The sequence below is a fragment of the Gorilla gorilla genome, chromosome 7, assembly GCF_029281585.2.
Source record: "Gorilla gorilla gorilla isolate KB3781 chromosome 7, NHGRI_mGorGor1-v2.1_pri, whole genome shotgun sequence".
In the NCBI taxonomy this organism is placed as follows: domain Eukaryota; kingdom Metazoa; phylum Chordata; class Mammalia; order Primates; family Hominidae; genus Gorilla; species Gorilla gorilla.
The window spans coordinates 103,511,726-103,530,216 of NC_073231.2; the positions used below are offsets into that span (position 1 = coordinate 103,511,726).

The following is an 18,491-nucleotide window of genomic DNA, read 5'->3' on the forward strand; positions in this document are numbered from 1 at the left end:
CTGGAGTGCAATGGTGTGATCTCAGCTCACTGCAACCTCCGCCTCCCGGGTTCAAGTGATTCTTCTGCCTCAGCCTCCCGAGTAGCTGTGATTACAGGCATGCACCAGCACGCTTGGCTGATTTTTGTATTTTTAGTAGAGATAGGTTTTGTTATGTTGGCCAGCCTGGTCTCAAACTCCTAACCTCAGGTAATCCGCCCACCTCAGCCTTCCAGGTGCTGGGATTACAGGCATGAGCCACCGTGCCCAGCCAATAAGAATTTTTCCTAATGTCTCACTTGCGTGTCATTCTCCTATTAGATTATAGCACAGTTGCTATCAGTAAAGACTTGTATTTAGTTATGTATACTCGGCTCCTAAAACAGTGTCTGACACATAGTAGTTATTTTATAAATCTTGGTTGTATGAAGACCATTTAAGAGAAGACCAGTTTAATTATCCACTCAGTTCTGTGGTGGAGCCTGACAACAAGTTAGGGAAAAAAGAACTGTGGTAACAAGGAAGCCAGAGCTTTATGCTACCAGCTTCCTTCAAAAGTCTTAGCTAAAGTGGAGCTGCTAAGAAGTAAGATGTTTGCTTCAGTAGTATGGCCAGGGCAAATAGCAGTATATATCACATATTTATTTTAAAGTTTTTCATAAGCTATTATTTTATTTAATCTTATCGGGATGGGTGTTCTTGTTAATTACTTTATATCTATATATATTTTTTGAGATGGAGTCTTGCCCTGTTGCCCAGGCTGGAGTGTAATGGTGTGGTCTTGGCTCACTGCAACCTCCGCCTCCCAGGTTCAAGCGATTCTCCTGCCTCAGCCTCCCGAGTAGCTGGGATTATAGGCGCCCGCCACCACGCCTGGCTAATTTTTATTATTTTTAGTAGAGACGGGGTTTCACCATGTTGGCCAAGGCTGGTTTCAAATTCCTGACCTCAGGTGATCTGCCTGCCTCGGCCTCCCAAAGTGCTGGGATTACAGGCGTGAGCCGCCGCACCTGGCCTTTTGTTAATTACTTTTAAAGGCAGTAGTAACATCAAATAATATTTAAGCCTAATCTAAGATAATCTTTTTCTACAGATTTTTAGTTACAAATCCCCAGATATTTCCTTGTAAACATAATTTCTATTATTTTTTCAAAGTCTCCCTTCTTAAAAAAAAAAATCTTATTTATATATACTACTTTGTAGTTAACAGACTCTTTTCACTTTTTGTTTTAATTCTTAAAATAACCTTATATGAGGTTAGTAGGAATTTTTGTCCATATGACGGGTGGGGAAAAGGGTTTAGAATGATTTAGCCCAAAGCCACATAGCTAATGTATGATTAAATTTGTATTTAGAGTTAAATGTGGGGAGACTAAATAAGAGGTTATTTGCAAGGGTAAAGTGGATCAGAACTGGAATTTAGTCCTAGTTTCACCACTTTACCCTATGATGCTCTTAGACACTCTTTTTTTTTTTTTTTTTTTTTTTTTTTTGATTTGGAGTCTCTCTCTGTCACCCAGGCTGGAGTGCAGTGGAGCGATCTCAGCTCACTGCAACCTCCGCCTCCCAGATTTAAGCGATTCTACTGCCTCAGCCTCCCGAGTAGCTGGGACTACAGGCACGTGCCACCACACCTGGCTAATTTTTTGTATTTTTAGTAGAGATGGGGTTTCACCATGTTAGCCAGGATGGTCTCGATCTCCTAAGCTCATGATCTGCCCGCCTCGGCCTCCCAAAGTGCTGGGGTTACAGGCGTGAGCCACCGCGCCCAGCCTCTTAGACACTCTTCTTTGTTTTTTGTTTGTTTGTTTTTTGGAGTTTTTTTGAGACAGGGTCTCACCCCGTTACCCAGGCTGGAATACAGTGACATGATCACAGCTCACTTCAGCCTCAACCTCCCAGGCTTGAGTGATCCTCCCACCTCAGCCTCCCAAGTAGCTGGAACCACAGTTGCATGCCGCCACCCCCACTGATTTTTTTTTTTTTTTTTAAGAGAGAGAATCTCCCTGTATGTTGCCCTGGCTGGTCTCGTACTCCTGAGCTCAAGTGATCCTCCTACCTCAACCTTCCAAATTGCTGGGATTACAGGTGTGAGCCACCGCACTCAGCAATCTTAAACGCTTTTTATGGCCTCAGTTTCTATGTGTAAAATAGGGATACCTACTTTAGTTCCTGTGGACCTGCACTGTCCAGTATAGTGGCCACTTGCCACGTGTGGTTATTGAGCACTTAAAATGTGACTAGTCCGGCGGGGCGCTGTGGTCACGCCTGTAATCCCAGCACTTTGGGAGGCCGAGGCGGGTGGATCACCTGAGGTTGAAAGTTTGAGACCACTCTGACCAACATGGAAAAACCCCATCTCTACTAAAAATACAAAATTAGCCGGGCATGGTAGCGCATGCCTGTGATCCCAGCTTCTCAGGAGGCTGAGGCAGGAGAATCGCTTGAACCCAGGAGGCAGAGGTTGCGGTGATCTGAGATCACGCCATTGCACTCCAGCCTGGGCAACAAGAGTGAAACTCTTTCTCAAAAAAAAAAACGACTAGTCCAAATTGAGATTGCTGTTAAGTGTAAAATACATGCCAGATTTCGAAGACTTACTTTGTTTTCTTTTACATACTATCTTATTGTGTTGCTTTTTTTATATGAGTTCCATGTTGAAATGACAGTATTATAGATACGTTGTGTTAAAATTGTCACCTATTTTAACTTAAAAATGTGTCTACTAGAAATTTTTAAAAATATGTATGTGGTTTGCATTATATTTCTGTTGGCCAGCACTGCTCTAGACCAAGGATAGCAAACTCTGACACCCCAAATCCAGACAGATGCCTGTTTTTGTAAATAAAATTTTATTGGAACATAGTCACACCCCTTTGTTTATAAATTGTATGTGGCTGCTTTCATGCTATATGAGCAGAGTTCTGTGGTTGCTCCAAAACCCTGTGGCTTGCAAAGCCTAACATATTTACTGTTTGATCCTTTGCAGAAAAAGTTTGCTGCCTCTGCTCAACTGTAGTTGACAGATGTTCAGTATGTCATCTTTACTTAAGAGTGGCTATGGTAAAGACAAAGACAGAAAGTAGAATCATGGTTGCCAGTGAGAAAAGAGGAGCTGGGAGTAAATGCTAATCATTACAGAGTTTCTTTTTGGGGATTAAATAATAATTTTGAGGCTGGGAGCAGTGGCTCACGCCTATAATCCCAACACTTTGGGAGGCCAAGGCGGATCACTTAAGGTCAGGAGTTCGAGACCAGCCTGGCTGACATGGTGAAATCCCATCTCTATTAAAAATATAAAAATTATACAGATGTGGTGGTGGGCACCTGAAATCCCAGCTACTCGGGAGGCTGAGGCGGGAGAATCGCTTGAACCTGGGAGGCAGAGGTTGCAGTGAGCTGAGATCATGGCACTGCAGTCCAGCCTGGGTGACAGAGCGAGACTCCATCTCAAAAAAAACCAAAAAATAATAATTTTGATAGTTGCGCAACTTCAGACTAAAAACCACTGAATTGTGTACCTTTAAAAGGGTGAATATTATGGTATGTGGATATCTCCACATATCTTTTTTTTTTAAGTGGATATGAGTCTAGTTTAGTACATGTAATAAAGCAGTATATTAATTATACATACTCTAATAAAACAGTATATTAAACATACATGTTAATGAGAACATGCAGCAAAATGAACAAATGCAAATCAATTATGAGGTCAGTAAAAAAAAATTTATTTTTTTAATGTAATCTCTTGTCAAAGACAATTTTTAATCACTTTGAAGAGATGTCACTTGAGAATATATGCAGGTTTTTTATTGGTAGGAAAAGCAGTTTTCTGTCATTGCTTACTCACTTGCTCAGATTCATTTACTGCCTTTAAGATAGTGTGCAGTACTTTGAGAGGCCACGGCAGGCAGAGCACAAGGTCAGGAGTTTGAGACCAGCCTGGCCAACATGGTGAAGCCCTGTCTCTACTAAAAATACAAAAATTAGCCAGGCGTGGTGGCAGGTGCCTGTAATCCCATCTACTCCTGAGGCTGAGGCAGGAGAATTGCTTGAACCCAGGAGGTGGAAGTTACAGTGAGCCGAGATCACGCCACTGCACTCCAGCCTGGGTGACAGAGCAGGACTCCATCTCAGAAAAAAAAAAAAAAGTGTGCAGTAATACATACATAGCTGATCTCAATAAATAGCTAAATAAGTGAATACAAAGTATAAAAATACTATTTTATAAACGTTAATTCTCTTTTGGAAGCACTTATTGAAATACAGAAATTATGGCTTATTTCGTTTTTAGCAAGCTTTTGAAAGGATAGAATAGTATTAGGAGAAGGGAATTGGAATATCATTCGAAAACAGCCATAGCTTGTATGCGTATAGGTATTTTATCTGGATTGAATTATTAAACATCTATACAAATCCTAGGTATTTTCACATTGCTTTGAAACTGACAAAATATTACCTGCTATGTACAATTGACTCATTAATTTGTTATACATAGGATATAGCAACAATCTGCTTTATGCAATCCAAAAACCGATAATCACCACATAATTTTACATCTGAACATGTTGCAATAGGTTTTAATTTTATTGCTTTGAAAACACTGTATTACAGTACTTTATTTATGACGTAACTTATATTAGCATGATGTGGAAGGGCACAGGCTTTGGAGCCAGACAGACCTAGTTCCTAATTATGACTTAGTTTACTAACAATATGATGTGGTAACAATTTAGTTAATATTTAACATCTCTAAGTTTTCATTTCCTCATCTCTAAAATGGGACTAATACCTTCTCCAGCAAGTTTCTTTTAAGGAATAAATAAGAAAATGAGTACAGAATACTTAACACATAGTAACCACTCACTCAATGGTAACCTCATATGATTATTATTGCCACTTAATATGTTAAGTTTTTTAAATCAAACATTAAGTTTTTTTAGTTGTCAGCATCATACATTTCATTATGTATTTTACTGACTCCTACTTATTCAAAAACATAACAAAATATTAAGTAACATTCTATTTTACTTTCAGTCAAAGAAAAATAAGAAGAAATCAAAGTCAGATGCTAAAGCAGTGCAAAACAGTTCACGCCATGATGGAAAGGAAGTTGATGAAGGTACTTGAGCAAGGGAAAGGACTGTAGAAAATTTTTTAATCCTTTTTTATCAAAGTGTATTATATAAAAGTTGCATTTGTTTTACTTAATTTTGTATTTAGCTCTTCTTTTTTATTACTGTAGACCTTAATATATAGAGCTGTGACACTGTTAGGAAACGCTTTTGTTAAGGATCCAGTAGTGCTTTTTCTGAAGGGAACTGCCCTGAAATTTAAAGTCAAGCTCGGTATTCTGAGCAATTAAAAAGTCATTCATCATGTCTTTGTCTCCTGGAATTATGGTTTGTTTGTTTTTCCCCCGTGGTTCTTAAATATACCATTCCTGAAAGACTTTGTACAAAATTATTTAGTAAGTCATTTATTATCACCACATAATAAACCCATTTATTAGTGATTATATATAATACTCCTATCACTTCTACCTAGCAAGATAAAAAAAGATAGACAAGATGACTTATATATATCACTTTTTCTAAACCATAGATGACAGATTTGATAAAAATTACCAGAATAAATAATAACAGTTGCCTAAAACAACATAATGAAATTAGAACACATTCTTAGGATGAGTTAATATAATCAACACTCTTGGTTTTAGCTTAACATCTAAATTTATCATGATATTTTATGTGCTCCACCCCATATTCTCCCCCAAAACTATAACTTTTTTGTCTTCCCCTTACTGAATAACATTTTTTTTCTGGGGCTATGTCAGGAGCCTGGGAAACTAAAATTAGTCACAGAGAGAAACGACAGCAGCGTAAACGTGATAAGGTGCTGACTGATTCTGGTTCATTGGATTCAACTATCCCTGGGATAGAAAATACCATCACAGTTACCACCGAGCAACTTACAACCGCATCATTTCCTGTTGGTTCCAAGAAGAATAAAGGTATATTAGTGGAACATAAGACAGTGGTACATCAAATCAAACTCCTTTTATTCGGATGTACAAAATATCATTATGTCAAAATCTGACTATTTTGAATGCTGACATCATTGTGCTGATATACCCTTCTTCATGAGAGTATTGTGAACCATGTATCGGTTTACCGAATACCAGCAATGTTACTTGTTACGTATTGCCTAATGACTGGCCTATTAAATTAAAATTTGCCTTTCTGCCTTGAGTCATATGAGAAAATGATGTTGCCACTTTTCTAGTGCGTATCACTTTGCCCCAACTCCCTTGCATCTCTGTTCCTTAGAGTGGATAAGACATTTATTAAATGAAATGATTTATCACCATTTTGCATGTTGAGAGCTTTCATTCCAAGATGAATCATGCATGTTCTGGTGAGTGCAGGTTGTGTCTGGATTTCTTATCACCCCACCTTTTTGAGAATATTATAGATGTTTGATAGAGCTAGACCAGAACTTCAAAGATTGAGCTAATGTTCTTTCTCTCAAGTATTAATATTTCAGATGTTCATACTATCCAATACTGGTGGCTTCTTGGTAGCCCACTCTTTACATTACCGTCATTTTTACCCTGGAGACACCAGTCTGCAAAGTGATACTGTTCAATTTGCTGGAAGGCATTGGCGTATCTTCCTTGTCTTTTTGTTAATGACCTTCCCACCTCCCCACACCTCAGTTGTTTCCAAACCATTTTCTTAGCCTTGTTACCTTTTATTTTTTGCTTGATAACTTGGTGGAATTTATTGCCATGGTACAGCAATGACTTCTACTTACCCATTTTCACTGTTACATATTAGCTATGCTTTAGTATTTTTGTTGATTCTTTTTCGCTGTCTTGTGCATGCCATCCTTGCTAGCACAATCCTATGTCATGCTGGTTTTTTTAAACATTGTGATCATTATGCTTTTTAGTGTCAGAGAAATAGTATTTTTGTGTTATAATGTGTATTCTCACCTCTTGCCATATTTCCTAAGTCCTGGTCCCAAATACTGGCAAAGTTCTTCATAAGTTGATGTGTTTGCTTCCAGGATTGTTGAAAAGGCAGCGGGTGTTGTTGAGAGGTGGCAAAGTTGAATCCAATTACAGAGCCCAATACTGCAGTTCCTACTTAAAATAATCTTGATAACTGTTGTAGAATAGCAAACTCTGTCTGTACATAGGCAGTTTTCCAGGTTCTTTATTGGCATTTTAGTTGACTAAGAATATGGTAACCAGAAAACTCAGTTCCTTACCAACAAGTGAAATGTGTTGTAAAATTGACTTTTTTCCAGTGGAAGAATTTAGCACTTGAAGGAGCAATTTATAATAGATAATAAGTAAAAATTAATTTATGTGTTACTCCTAATTTAATGTGCATAGTGCCCTATTTAGTATTAAATAAATTTTATTTCTATTTTAACCAGGTGATTCTCATCTAAATGTTCAAGTTAGCAACTTTAAATCTGGAAAAGGAGATTCTACACTTCAGGGTGAGAGAAATTACATGTAACTTAAATTGAAGGCCCATCAAAATAGAAATTTATATACATACCTCTTTCCTCAAATGAATGACACAGAAGGAAAGAAAAAAGTCTTAAAATGATTTTTAATTAATAAAGTAACATAATCACAGTCCAGAGATTTTGGAAAATAAATAAAAAGAAAAATCACACTCACTTCTAACGATCTTTGATATGTTCTAGTCTTTTTCCCCCATATATAAAAACATTCAGTAGTCGCTTATATGCAACTTTGAATCTTGTCACTTAAGTCAGTAGAGAAGAAAGATTTTTTTTGAGCTTGGGTTTAATATAGCATATATCGGATAAAATACTTGATGCTTGTATGTTAAAAAAAAAAAAAAAAAAGCTTTAGTTCCTATAATGTTTTAACTGCTTCCTTGACAGTCAAGTATCAAATATTTCACAATGGACTATAGTCTAAAGTTTTTCATTGCTTTATAAATAGAAAATATGTTTTATTTACTCATTTATGATAAAGATTGAATTAAGTAGAGTGTTATGCCTGACCTGAAAACAAAAGTGTTGTAGTAAAATAAAATTGGAAATGAAAAAAGCACCTTCTTCTTTCAGGCCTTTTTTTTTTTTTTTTTTTTTGGGAAATGTAATTTCACCCTTGTTGCCCAGGCTGGAGTGTAATGGCGAGGTCTTGGCTCACTGCAACCTCCACCTCCCGGGTGCAAGCAATTCTCCTGCCTCAGCCTCCCGAGTAGCAGGGATTACAGGCACCCACCACCATACCTGGCTAATTTTTGTATTTTTTAGTAGAGATGGGGTTTCACCTTGTTGGCCAGGCTGGTCTCGAACTCCTGACCTCAGGTGATCCACCCACCGCAGCCTCCCAAAGTGCTGGAATTACAGGCATCAGGCTTTTTTTTTTTTTTTTTTTAAAGACAGAGTTTTGCTTGTTGTCCAGGCTGGAGTGCAATGGCACAGTCTCGGCTCACTGCAACCTCTGCCTCCTGGGTTCAAACAATTCTGCTTCAGCCTCCTGAGTAGCTGGGATTACAGGCACTTGCAACTACGCCTGGCTAATTTTGTGTTTTTAGTAGAGGCAGGGTTTCACCATGTTGGCCAGGCTAGTCTTGAACCCCTGACCTCAGGTCATCTGCCTGCCCCCAGCCTCCCAAAGTGCTGGGATTACAGGTGTGAGCCACTGCGCCCAGCCTCATTTCACACTTTTCAGTGCTTGTTCTTAGCACTGTCAGCTTCCTTCATGCCCATGATTCTCAACCCTGGCTACACATTAGTTATCCAGGAAGCTTTAAAAAACAACATGTACACACATATATGTAAAAAGAAACATGTACTTATCTATACACACACCTATGTGTATTTGTATGTGTGTACATACATACACTCTACATACATAATGATACCTGGGCTCCACCACAAAGATTCTGATTTTAATTGGTCTGGGCTGAGGCTCCAGAGTCTATTGTTAATAAATTTTTCAGTTAATTTTAATGTGCAGCCAGGTTTTAGAATCATTGCTTGATACATAATGTAATATATATATAAATAACTAAGGAAAGAACATGTAACTAAGGAAATGTCTTCATATTCTTAGTGGGTGAGTATTCAGAATATGTGTCATTTTCCTCTTTGCTCTGTTGTACTTCCTTTGAGCAAGTTATTCTGCTGTGAACAACTTTGTTAGTATATATGTTATGTTCAAGCCTCCTGTTTTTAAATTAAGGCAATCCTTGGTGATCAAAGGATAGTAGGGGAAGTGAGTAATAAATATAAGTCAAGCAATCATAGAAATGTGAAAATATCCCAGTTTTAAGAAGTCATGTACCTGTTTTTTAATATTCATTTTCTTTTCTTTAAGTTTCTTCAGGATTGAATGAAAACCTCACTGTCAATGGAGGAGGCTGGAATGAAAAGTCTGTAAAACTCTCCTCACAGATCAGTGCAGGTGAGGAGAAGTGGAACTCCGTTTCACCTGCTTCTGCAGGAAAGAGGAAAGCTGAGCCATCTGCCTGGAGTCAAGACACTGGAGATGCTAATACAAATGGAAAAGACTGGGGAAGGAGTTGGAGTGACCGTTCAATATTTTCTGGCATTGGTAAGAAGTGTTAGAAAAATTTAACTTTATTTAAAATTACTAATCTTGTACATTTTTAATTTTTCAGAAATAGAAAAAAAACCTATGAATAGAAAAATAGGTACTGCTCTGCAGAAATAATAGTAATAATTAACTCATCTCACATCCTTTTTGTAGAGCAAGGTGGGAATTAAATAAGTAAATAACATTTATCATTTACTCTTTACATAGTGCTTTCACATACTTTATCACATTTGATTATCAACATAGCTAACTGGTGTAATTATATATTCTTAGTGATGTGATACATGTAATGTGTGGGTAGACTTTTTGATTAATTTCAACAATTCTGTTGAGTCTAAATAAAAATAGTAAATGGAAGTACAGTTGATAACATCCACTTATATTTTACAGTCTGCATGGTGCCTATTTATAATTAAATTTTTCTCCGGATTTTAATATAAAGACCAGCAGTTGAGAAGTTTATTTCTGTTGAGAGCTATCAAGTTAAAAGCAACTTAATTTGTGTGTGTGTGTGTGTGTGTGTGTGTGTGTGTGTGTGTGTATTATAGAAAAGAAATCCACATTACATGTGGGAAATTGCAAAATGATAAGGAAAATTCCAAAATGCCACCTAGTGACAACCGCTGTTATTTATATTTCTTCTCCCTTCCTTTTTCCTGCCCGCAACTGTGTATAGTGTTTTTTGTTGTTTTTTGTTTGTTTGTTTGTTTGTTTGTTTTTTTAATGGAGTCTCCCTCTGTCTCCCAGGCTGGAGTGCAGTGGCGCGATCTCAGCTCACTGCAACCTCCACCTCCCGGGTTCAAGCGATTCTCCTACCTTAGCCTCCCGAGTAGCTGGGATTATAGACATGGCGTCACCATACCTGGCTAATTTTTCTATTTTTAGTAGGGACGGGGTTTTGCCATGTTGGCCAGGCTGATCGTGAACTCCTGACCTCAGATGATCTGCCAGCCTCGGCCTCCCAAAGTGCTGGGATTTACAGGCGTGCGCCATCGCGCCCGGCCTATAGTTTTGCTTTAGTATTTTTGTTTTTGATGTAATTCAAATTGAATATGCATGTTTATGTCTCCCCTAGTCCCCACTTAACATTGTAACATAAACATTTTCCTTACTTTTTGTAAGTATATTTAATGGCCCTATAATGTTTAAGGATAGCATAACTTACTTAACTATTCCCATATTATTCAAGAAGTAATTTTCCTTTTTTTTTTGAGATGGAGTCTCACTCTATTGCTGTCACGCTGGAGTGCAATGGCGTGATCTCGGCTCACAACACCCTCTGCCTCCTGGGTTCAAGCAATTCTCTTGCCTCAGCCTCCCAAGTAGCTGGGATTACAGGCATACACCACCACACTCAGCTAATTTTTTTTTTGTATTTTTAGTGGAGACGGGGTTTCACCATGTTGGCCAGGCTGGTTTCAAACTCCTGACCTCAAGTGATCCGCCCACCTCGGCCTTCTAAAGTGTTAGGATTACAGGCCACAGCCCCCAGCCAATTTTCCTTTTTTTAACCGTTGTAGATAATGTTTCACGGAATATATTTGTTTGGGATTTTTTTATTGTGGTTTTTAAGATGGAGTCTCGCTCTGTTACCCAGGCTGGAGTGCAGTGACATGCTTTCAGCTCTCTACAACCTCTGCCTCCTGGGTTCAAGCATTTCTCGTGCCTCAGTCACCCAAGCAGTTGGGATTACAGGCGCACACCACCACACTTGGCTAATTTTTGTATTTTTTTAGTAGAGATGGGGTTTCACCATGTTGGCCACACTGGTCTAGAACTCTTGACCTCAAGTTGTCTTCCTACCCCAGCCTCCCAAAGTGCTGGGATTACAGGTGTGAGCCACCACACCTGGCCATGTTTTGCGGTTATTTCTTAAGGACAGAGTCTTGTGAGTGATATTGGATTAAAGGGAATATGGATGTTTGTAGTGCTCTACTACATAGTGCCTAAGTATTTTCTAAGAGAGTTGTTCTAATTTATACTCAAAGCATCAGTATAAGTGCCCATTTATCATATGCTTACCAAGGTTGCGGATTTTTTTTTTCGCCTTTTCTAATTCGATAAGCAAAAAGTACGTAAATTATTTTGGTTAACTTTTTGGAATCACTAATGAGATTGAAAAGTTTTCCACAACTTTCTTGGTCATTTCTTTTTTTGTTTGCTTGTTTGTTTGTTTGTTTGAGACGGAGTCTCGCTCTGTCGCCCAGGCTGGAGTGCAGTGCAATCTCAGCTCACTGCAACCTCCACCTCTCAGGTTCAAGTGATTCTCCTGCCTCAGCCTCCTGAGTAGCTGGGATTACAGGGGCCTGTCACCACAACCGGCTAATTTTTGTACTTTTAGTAGAGACAGGCCATGTTGGCCAGGCTGGTCTCAAACTCCTGACCTCATGATTCACCTATCTTGGCCTCCCAAAGTACTGGGATGACAGGCGTGAGCCACCATGCCCGGCCGTTTCTTGGTCATTTCTATTTCTTTTATGAATTGTCTGTTCTTGTTATTTTCCCATTTGTCTAATGAGCTCTTCATGTTTTTTTGTTTTGTTTTGTTTTTAATTTTTTGAGACAGGGTTGTATTCTGTTGTCCAGGCTGGAGTGCAGTGGTGTGATCATTGCTCACTGCAGCCTCGACTTCCAGGGCTCAAAAGATCTTCCTGCCTTAGCCTTCTTAGTAGCTGGGACCACAGGCATGTGCCACCACACCTGGCTAATTTTGGTATTTTTTTGTAGAGACAGTTTTGCCATGTTGCCCTGGCTGGTCTCAAACTCTTGGGCTCAAGTGATCCACCTGCCTCAGCTTCTCACAGTGCTGGGATTACAGATGTGGGCCACCACATCTGCCTACTGTTTTATTTTTTAAATCTAGTTATACTTTCTTGTGCATTAAACATATGATTTTTTCTCTTGTGCTTATGGCAGATATTTTTATCTGCTCTAATTTGAGGGAGCAATAGATACTAGAAACTTTTTAGTTTTAGTATGTAAGTAGAAAAATATTTCTTCCTTTGTTGTTAGGCTTTTTCTGGAATTTTTTTTTTTTTTTGAGACAGAGTTTTGCTTTTGTTGCCTAGGCCGGAGTGCAATGGCACGATCTCGGCTCACCACAACCGCTGCCTCTCGGGTTCAAGCAATTCTCCTGCCTCAGCCTCCTGAGTAGCTGGGATTACAGGCATGCGCCACCACGCCTGGCTAATTTTGTATTTTTAGTAGAGATGGGGTTTCTCCATGTTGGTCAGGCTGGTCTCGAACTCCCAGTCTCAGGTGATCCACCTGCCTTAGCCTCCCAAAGTGCTGGGATTACAGGTGTGAGCCACCAACACTGGCCCCTCTTTTTTAAAGCTAACACCCTCAAAAATCAAACACCAGATCATTTAATTATATTGTTTTTAAGCTTGCTCTCCCTTCCTCGCCATTATATTGAAAAATTGTGTAGAGGTATCAAAACTTGTTTGAAAGAGACATTCCCTTGCCTGGGCATGGTGGCTCATGTCTGTAATCCTGGCACTTTGCAGGGCTGAGGCTGGCAGATCGCCTGAGCCCAGGAGTTCCAAGACCAGCCTGGGCAACATGGTGAAACCTTGTCTGTACTAAAATACAAAAAAATCGCTGGGCATGGTGGCACGTGCCTGTAATCCCAGCTACTCGGGAGGCCGAGACGGGACAATTGCTTAAACCTGGGAAGCGGAGATTGCAGTGAGCCAAGGTCGAGCAACTGCACTCCAGCCTGGGCAACAGAGCGAGACTCCCTCTCAAAAAGAAAAAAAAAAAGACCTTCCCTAAATTCCCACTCTCATTTTTAGCAGAGAAGAAAGCATTAATTTCTGTGCTATAAAGCATCCTTTCATATTTGGTAAAAGAAATGGTTGAATTTTATGGAGTAATGTTAGGAACCATGTGACCTTTTGGGATATTTACAATTTGCAATTTGCTGCTGCCTTTTTTTTGTTTTTTTTTTTTTTCTTTAAGATGGAGGCTTGCTCTGTCACCCAGGCTGGACTGCAGTGGCACAATCTTGGCTCACTGCAACCTCACTTCCCGGGTCCCAGTTCAAGCAATTCTCCTGCTTCAGCCTCCTGAGTAGCTGGGATTACAGGCATGTGTCACCATGCCCAGCTAATTTTTGTATTTTTAGTAGAAATAGGGTCTCACCATGTTGGCCAGGCTGGTCTTGAACTCCTGACCTCGTAATCTGCCCGCCTCGGCCCCCCAAAATGCTGGGTTTAGAGGCATGAGCCACTCCGCCCAGCCTACAATTTACTTGTAAAAGTTATATAGCATTTCATAATTAGGACATAAATTAGATGGTATTTGCTTAATGTTGTTACAGATAATATTAAACAGCAAATTAGAGTTCCTGCCTAGACTAGGACTTTTATTGAAAATGAAAGGGAACTATATTAAATTAGATTTGTAATGGGTCACTGGAAAGAGACAGATGTGACTCGTCTCATGGAGGTTTACGTTCTTTAAAATAAGAAATGTCTTGAAAATATTGAGAAAGTAGCATGGTGTAGAGGAGTGAACAGGGACTGGTTCAGACAGATCTATTAGGTATGAATCTCTATTCTTCTACATGATAGCTTTTATGGACATTCAGGCTAGTTATTTAACCTGTATGAACCTCATACTTACGTAATTGTGAGGATTTGTTGTAATGAAAGTCAAGTACCAAGTTCAGTGCTATCCCAAAGTAGTTGCTTAATTATGATAAATAATAATGCAGCTTGGTATAGTGGAAAAGAGCATAGGCTTTGGGAATTGACTTAAGCTGCATTCATGGCTCAGCTGTTTTCTAGCTATCAGCAAGTCACTTAATTGCTCCAAAACTGCCTAGCAAAGTTTCTGTAAGGATTAGAAGTGGTTGGTGTAAGGGGCCCAGCTACGTAATAAATATTCAGTAAATAGTAGCTATTACTATATTAAGTGGTTCTCATTTCTAAGGTTATCTTTAAATAGTCTCATAGTTTTAAATCTTTACATATCTTTCAAGTCTGGTGCAAGTTGAAGGTTCCAAGTGATGTTTTTTATTTTAACAGCTGCTTGGTCTAGTGTGGATAGGGGAATGAATACCTCTGAACAGAATTCTGCTTCTTTTGCATCTCTCACACTTAACTCTGCTGTTTCTGGTATGTGAAAAACAGTCTTTTGTTCAGCTAACAAAAACATTTGTTTAATTTTAGTGCTTGTTATTTGAAGAACTAATCAACATCAAGTACTGCTATCAATATAAATAGCAGGTATTATAAAGTGGCAGAGGCCTTTACAACAGGAAGAGAAGACCTAAATTTTTATGTGCAAATGGCTTAATTCCCCTCTCTAGGGGAGTAAGGATTCTGTAGCTTGAGATCACTGACAGTGTATTGGCACACAGACAAATACACATGCAAGGCCTTCCATTCAGGTTCATATTCTTCTGTTGCTAATGTAGTCCTGCCATACTTTTAGTTACAATTTGACATTTTACTTCTGTTCACCGTTACTCATCATGAGTTTAAAACTAACCCTTTCAGGTTATGGATTCCCACATAATAACTATAAGTATCTGTAGATTTATAAAATACATGATTACTAATAAACTACTGTTAATTCTGCATTACTTAAATGGATATATGTTTTATTAATCATATAGAAACTACATGTATTTAACAAATATTACATAAATATGGGAGGCCAGGTGTGGTGGCTCACATCTCTAATCCCAGCACGTAGCGAGGCTGAGGTGGGAAGATCACTTGAGCCTAGGAGTTCAAGACCAGCCTGGGCAACTACATCACCACATAAAGTTAAAAAAAAATTAGCCAGGCATGGTGGTATTTGCCTGTGGTCCCAGCTACTCAGGAGGCTGTGGTGGGAGGATCGCATTAGTCCAGGAGGTTGAAGCTACAATGAGCAATGAGTCATGATTGCTCCACTGCACTCCAGACTGGGTGACAGAGTGAGACTCTGTCTCAAAAAAATATATATATATATTTATATATATATTTATATATATATTTATATATATATATTTATATATATATATTTATATATATTTATATATATATATTTATATATATATTTATATATATATTTATATATATATTTATATATATTTATATATATATTTATATATATATATTTATATATATATATTTATATATATATTTATATATATATATTTATATATATATTTATATATATATTTATATATATATTTATATATATATTTATATATATTTATATATATTTATATATATTTATATTTATATATATATTTATATATATTTTTATATATATTTATATATATATTTTTATATATATTTTTATATATATATTTATATATATATATTTATATTTTTATATATATATTTTTATATATATATATTTATATATATTTATATATATATTTATATATATATTTATATATATATATTTTATATATATTTTTATATATTTATATTTATATATATATTTATATATATTTATATATATTTTTATATATATATAGTTTACTAATTTTGTATACCCAGTTTACTAATTTTGTAGTTCCGCAGTGTCTGGAATCACTAACCTAGAAAGGGGGTCAGCAAACTTTTTGTATAAAGGGACAGATAGTAAACATTTTAGGCATTGTGGGCCATGCAGCCTCTGTTGCAGTTACTCAACACTGCTGTTGTAACAGGAAAGCAACCTGAGACAGTAAGCAAATGACTTTCTGGTTCCAAAATATTATTATTTCAGTTTTTTTTGTTTTGTTTTTTGTTTTTTGTTTTTTTTTTTGGAGATGGAGTCTCGCTTTGTTGCCAGGCTGGAGTGCAGTGGCGCAATCTCGGCTCACGGCAACCTCCGCCTCCCTGGTTCAAACGATTCTCCTGCCTCAGCGTCCCATGTATCTGGTACTGCAGGCACGTGCCACCACACCCGGCTAATTTGTTCTATTTTTAGTAGAGACAGGGTTTTACCGTGTTAGCCAGGATGGTCTGCATCTCTTTACCTCGTGATCCACCTGCCTTGGCCTCCCAAAGTGCTGGGATTACAGGCGTGAGCCACCGCACCTGGCCTGATTTTTTTTTTAACCATTTAAAAATGTAAAACTGTTCTTGGCTCATGGACCATATAAAAACCGGATGGTTGGATTTGGTCTGTGAGTCATAGTTTGCTAAACTCTGGTCTCATAGACTACATTTCATTTCCAGAGGTACAAGTTTATTGCTTCCTCATTTGGTGACTCTGTACAACACACATGCTATTCCCTTCATATATGCAGAGAAAGCCGTGTGGGCTGCCAAAGGAATAGCACCAGTGTTACAGTACTGCTTCTAAGCAGCTAATATATTAATACATGTGAATTTTATAGGGTTACTCTGTTTATAGGGTTACTCTGTTAAAGTTTACATTAAAATATACATATTAAACATACATATAGAGAGAGTATATCAAGCAGATAATATATTAGTGGAATGCTGCTGGTAAGATCATCTGTAACCAAGAAGAAATTTATAAATTAGTAGTAAGGACTCACGTGGGAGGACGTGATTGTACATAACACTTTTATACTAACCAAGTATCTTTTCTACCTAACCATTTCTTTATACAGTGGCTCTGAATCCAAAATACATATCAGAGTCATCTAAGGACCAGTACACATGTAAATTCCAATTCAGAAGGGGTGTATGTGTGTGTGCGCATGCCTGATGGAAAACCACTGCTTTACATTTACACCCTAAAGTGAATTTATATCTATAAAGCAAGGGGTTTGACCTGGCATCAGTGAACTCATATGCCCCCAAAACTATATGCAGAATTTTGTGTTAAGCTCTGGATAGTAGACTGCCACAGCTTTCATCAGGTTCCTAAAAGACTATGTGAACCCACCCTCACCCAACCTACTCCCCTCACCTGAGAAAAAACAAAAACAGACAAAACTTATGAGATAATATTTTGTTTTCTTTAAATGCACTTGAACTTAGTCTCTAGACCTCCTGCAACTCTTCTTGTCTCTTTGGTTTCTCTCTGCCTCACCTCTCTAGATAACCACCTATTTCTCTAATGTTTCTTAGCCAAAAGATGCTAGCTAACTCAGACATTTTCTAGTTCCCTCTTTCAAGGTTCTGAGGATACATAGCCCTGAAACATCCAGGACTAAAATGATCAATGGCAGAGATTTCTATTGTGTTTTATTTTCCATTAAGAAGAAGGGAAAAACAACTTTTTTTGACTTCTTGAAATTTGTAGGCAGGGCACAGTGGTTTATGCCTGTAATCCCAGCACTTTGGGAGGCGGAGGAGGATCCCTGTAGACCAGGAGTTCAGGACCAGCCTGGGCAACACAGGGAAGACCCTATCTCTACGAAAAAATTTTAAAAAATAAGCCAGGAGACCAGGCATGGTGGCTTATGCCTGTAATCCCAGCACTTTGGGAGGCTGAGGCAGGAGGATCACTTAAGCCTAGGAGTTCAAGACCAGCCTGGGCAACATGGTGTAAAACCCCATCTCTACAAAAAATACAAAAATTAGCTGGGTATGGTAATGTGTGCCTGTAGTCCCAGCTACTTGGGAGGCTGAGGTAGGTGAATTGCTTGAGCCGAGGCGGCAGAAATTGCAGTGAGCCGAGACTGTGCCACTACACTGCAGCCTGGGCAACAAAGTGAGACTCTTGTCTCAAAAAAAGAAAAAAGAAAAAATGCCCAGCATGGTGGTACAAGCCTGTGGTTCCAGCTGAGGTAGGAGGATCTCTTGAGCCTGCGAGGTTGAGGCTGCAGTGAGCCACGATCATGCCACTGCACTTCAGCCTGGGTGACAGAGTGAGATCCTGTCTCAAAAAAAAAAAAAAAATTTATAGGTAACTTACCAGTTGGTGTATAATACAAAACACAAAATCTAATGGACTGGTGCTAGGGAAAACATAGATTTCTGATCAC

At 38.3% G+C, this 18,491-nt stretch overlaps 1 protein-coding gene across 6 annotated transcripts in view; it reads left to right on the forward strand.

The window, feature by feature from the left end:
• The window catches only part of MTDH (metadherin), an 80,129-nt gene that overhangs the window by 36,402 nt on the left and 25,236 nt on the right, over positions 1–18,491 (forward strand). For 4 of the 6 annotated variants that reach the window (XM_004047337.5, XM_055348061.2, XM_019032443.4 and 1 more), the window contains exons 3-6: positions 5,017–5,101; positions 5,816–5,992; positions 7,426–7,491; positions 9,356–9,592. In XM_004047337.5, coding sequence (XP_004047385.1) covers positions 5,017–5,101; positions 5,816–5,992; positions 7,426–7,491; positions 9,356–9,592 — 565 coding nt within the window. Of the gene's footprint in view, positions 1–5,016; positions 5,102–5,815; positions 5,993–7,425; positions 7,492–9,355; positions 9,593–14,628; positions 14,719–18,491 lie in introns of all 6 variants that reach the window. The other 2 variants (XM_031013678.3, XM_055348060.2) reach the window with 1 other exon arrangement.